Source organism: Acanthisitta chloris, unplaced genomic scaffold (assembly GCF_000695815.1).
Source record: "Acanthisitta chloris isolate BGI_N310 unplaced genomic scaffold, ASM69581v1 scaffold10003, whole genome shotgun sequence".
Lineage (NCBI taxonomy): Eukaryota > Metazoa > Chordata > Aves > Passeriformes > Acanthisittidae > Acanthisitta > Acanthisitta chloris.
Genome location: NW_008663218.1, coordinates 54,050 through 58,530, shown reverse-complemented (window position 1 = coordinate 58,530; position 4,481 = coordinate 54,050). Strand labels below are relative to the sequence as shown.

At 40.4% G+C, this 4,481-nt stretch overlaps 1 protein-coding gene across 1 annotated transcript in view; it reads left to right on the top strand.

The window, feature by feature from the left end:
• Positions 1-2,848: 2,848 nt before the first annotated feature.
• The window catches only part of LOC103798637 (calcium/calmodulin-dependent protein kinase type IV-like), a gene marked incomplete at its 3' end in the record, with an annotated part of 32,238 nt that continues 30,605 nt past the window's right edge, over positions 2,849-4,481 (top strand). The window contains exons 1-2 of the mRNA XM_009070913.1: positions 2,849-2,946; positions 3,114-3,192. Of these exons, the coding sequence (XP_009069161.1) occupies positions 2,849-2,946; positions 3,114-3,192 (177 nt within the window). The remainder of the gene's footprint in view (positions 2,947-3,113; positions 3,193-4,481) is intronic.

Sequence of the window (4,481 nt, the reverse complement as noted above, 5' to 3'; positions counted from 1 at the left end):
AGGGAATCATTTCTGAAGTAGCCCCTGTGTGTGTGTTTTGAACAGTGACTACTGAACCTGATGGCAAACTACTCATCTGGACTCACATTCATAAATTCCTGTCTATCTAGTTTGTCATATGCCTCTTTCAAGCATTATGCCACCTGTTTTCCATCTTTGGGCACAGTCAGATGAACTGTTAAGGGTGGTACAATGATACCCTTGCTGCTCTATCTATCAATCTCATCACTCAGGCAGTGCTGTTAAATCATCAGAGTGTGCTGGTGGCAAGATTCTTATTCATATGGAAGACTTTGCAGCACCAGGTTGCAAACTAGTAAAGCAAACACTGACAACAGAATTACTGAGAGACAATTACTAACCAGCAGCACTGAACACCTAGAGATATGCACAGGAATGGTAATCTGTCTGTTTTGATCATCAGCTGCACAGCTTATCTAATTCTGCCCTCATCCAAGTACAATAATTCCAGAAAGTTTGCTGCCTCCTTAGTAAGAGCCTATGTAAACTAATGAGTTTAATATTTATATTGCACTCTGCATATGTGAAAGAAAGATTTGCAGTTTATGCACTGACTTCTCCATTACAGTTCTGCAGTGAAATACTAGAGATATAAACCTTATCACAGTAGGTTCTTAGAATTCTATCTTTTAACATTTTTTTTATTTAAAAGATGTGAAAGTTTTGTAATGTGGTGTAGTTTTTTTTCGTCTTGCTAAATCGAGCCTTTTGGGACTTGGCCAAGAAGAGGAGATCTAATTAAATTCATGTAATGATTCTGGGACTCACTGAAGCTTGCAGTACTCCCACACATTTATCAATATACTGTTATGAGAGACAAATCATTTTAGCATTTGAGATGAAGTGAAGATTACTTTATGCACAATGCACACAAGCCTTCAGATGATTGAGCTGCATAACCCTTGCTGTAGGTGACCTTTCTTGATGAAGAGGTGTTTCTGAAGCAAATCTTCTCTGTCAAATGCCAGTTCTTGTGCTCACACATGTACTCATAAAAATATGGATGTGCCTTATCCAAGCAATCTGGCACCTGTGCCCATGCTGAGGAGGAAAAAGTGCAGCACACACATAGCAGTTTTGTACAGCACTGCACCCAGAATAACATATCTTGTGTCACAGCTTTATTCATATAGTCAGGCATGGCTATGCTATTCTACTGTTTAAAAGAAAGCTGCTTGTGTCATTGCACAGCTTCTGGTCATCTGCTACGGACACACTGACACGGGTTTCTTCTGGTTGAGAGAGCTCTGCAGTACAATTTGGTGTGAGGTATATATGAAATTCACTCACTGCAGAGGTGCTGTATGCAGGTCTGCAATGGTTATTCTGGAAGTCTTGTATGATAATGCCAGTCCCCTCTAGCTTAAAAATCTGCAGCTATTCAGAACTCCTGAATCTTAGAGTGGGTGACAGATCTCCTGAGGACAGGAGGCTTCCAAAAAGGCCTTAGCTTCAGCGCTGATGCACATCACTTCAGTGCATCTGTTTTGTGGTAGAAAATAAAGGTATCCGAAGTGTTTGTAACCAGTATGATTTTGCCAGAGGTTTTTCCTCTCTTTAACTAATTCATAGATTACAGGTCCCTTCCTTAATGGCAACAAGTAAAGCACAGCAAGTAACCTCAGCAGCAGATCCTGCCTCTGGAGACTGTCTAGCCCAGCTTCCCACTCAGAGAAGTGCCTTCTGCCCAGCAGAGCAATAATTTTATGTTATGAGTACTCAGATTTAACACAATCAAGGGAGTACACCTTGAAGGCAAACAGAAGGTGCAAGCTCAATCCACTTTTGCCATGAACAAGCTCCACCAGTTTCCACTGAATTAACCAAATGTGCTGCACACTCCGTTGGTGTCTAATTTGTCTGTGTGGGCAGATGGGCAGGGAGGAGCACAATAAGTGCCTCTTCTCTTCTGTCTCACCACTACTACCATCAACTGCTAGTGAAAAAAATCCATGCAACTAATTGTTGCAAATGCTTTGCCTTAACAAAGACAAGATGTTGCCACAGGTTTGCAGCAGGATGTCATAGAACAGATTCATAGAATCATCAAGATTGGAAGAGACCTTTAAGGCCATCAAGTCCAACCATTAAGCTGCCACTCCTTTGTAACCCCTAAACCTTAAACCAGATCATCCAGCACTAGATCCAGATGCCTGTTAAACACCTCCAAGGATGGTGACTCCATCTCCCTGGGCATCCTATTCCAGTGCCTGACCACCCTAACACTGAAAAAACATTTCCTAATATCTAATCTGAATCTCCCCTGTCTCAGCTTATGACCATTCCCTCTAGTACTCTAGCTGCAGGCATGGCAGAAGAGACCATACCCCACCTCTCTACAACACCCTTTCAGGTAGTTGTAGAGACTGATGAGGTCAACCCTGAGGTGCCTCTTCTCAAGGCTAAACAAACCCAACTTCCTCAGCCATTCCTCATACAACATGTGTTCCAAACCTTTTATGAGCCTCATTGCCCTTGGCTGAACTCGGTCCAGTGCCTCAATGTCTTTTTAAAGTGAGGAGCCCAGAACTGAACACAGTACTCACAGTGTGGCTTCACCAATGCCAAGTACAGGGAGATTATCACTTCCCTAGTACTGTATACAGGCCAAGATGCCATTGGCCTTATTGGCCACCTGGGCGAATTGTTGGCTTATATTGAGCTGGCTGTAGGCCAGAACCCTCAAGTCCCTTCCTGGGGAAGGGCTGAAGAGCTGAAGAGCTCTCAAGCCACTCCTCGAGCAGCCTGTAGTGCTGCATGAGGTTGTTGTGTCACAAGTGCAGGACCCAGCAGTGTTCACTTGATACCCTGAGGAAATCTTCAGGAAATGTCAGAAGCCAAAAAAGCTGTGACCAAGAAGCATTTTGAGCTCTTGCAAGTTCTGTTGGCTGAAGAACTGCTGGAGTTCACTGATTCAACAGAGAAGTATTTATGCTGAGTTGTTTCTTTTCTTATATCTGTGGGGAAAAATGAGATATTTTTGCCCAGACTGGAAGGAGTAGAAAATGTAGTTTCAGCTAGGCAAGTCTGTTTATTGACAAATTCAATGAGGTATATGTACAACTATTCTTCCTTTTTTTTTTTTAATTTAGTGGGGCTACATCCATTGTCTACAGATGCAGGCAGAAAGGGACCCAGAAACCTTACGCCGTCAAAATGTTGAAGAAGACAGTAAGTTGTTTTGTTTTGTTTTGCTTTGCTTTGGGATATGTTTGGGATTTTCTCTGGTTTGTTTTGGTGCAGCTTCTTTGTATGGGGAAAATGTGCTAGATTTAGGATCCTGCTAAGCTTATATTTTCTGTGACTGAGCTTCTTTAGGTCCTTATCATTGAAACAGCTCTTAGAGGTAACAGTACTGGGTTGGGAATGCCTTATCTCTACAAATCTTGCTTATACCTTCATCTGTCATTGTCTATAGAGACTTAGATTTGGGCAAAACATTTTAGATAAATATGGGGTTTTTTCAGTGTAGAAAAGAAGCACATTCTGAATAATTTAAATGTTTATTGGTTTCACTTTGATTTAATACATTTTTTTGCTCAAAAAATATCATGACATGATTTATCTTTTCCAGAAACTGATTAAAACATCAATTCAAACCCAGGTAAAATTAAATATTTCATGAAGCTTTTCTCCCCTCATAAAATCACGAGAGAACCAGTTGAGATGATCATTATTTTTAGAGCTCCATATACATCACAGTTCTACCACACCTATTTTTGTGTGTGCTACAAAATACATGATTGAAAACATGAAGAGAGACTAGAGAGGAGGGGCTAGTAATGGACTGAAAAACTTTAAGCAGAAAGAGTGCATGGGACATAGGGTAGAGCAGTTCATGTTCTTAGAAGGGGAAGAGAAGTTTGAGAGAAAGCAAGCAAGCTGTGAGGCATGGACATGATTCTTATTCATGAGTGGTTTTGATTCAGTGTATTCCCATGTTAAATCATTCATTATTCCATAAAGACAAGGAATGTTTACATGTAGAAGTATAATGATAGGTGGGTAGGCGTAAACATCTCTAAATGCTGAACTAACTGGTGGTCTCTGTGCAGGACATAATGAGTGGGTTCCAGATGTGTAAAATGTTGGCATTAATTTGTCATCTTTGATAGTAAGCTAAAGCTTAAACTGGCACAAAAATTCAATTGTGTGTGTTGCTTTTGAATCTGCATGTGAGGAACTTGTCTTGTTGCAGCCTATGCTCTGCGTTCCCTATGGAAAAGTAGAGACCTTAAATTAAAAGTTTTTATCAGTTCATTATGCCAATGATTCCCATATTTTTTTAGGAGTACACTTTCCTATAATTCTCATTCTGAAATACACTAGAAAGAACTACATTTCATGAAAATATTTCTTTGCCTTTTGATTTTTACCTTGGTGGAAATTCATGTTCACAATCACCACATTAATGCTAGATCTTTCTATTTGTGTCTGAAATTAGTCTTTTGGTAGACTTA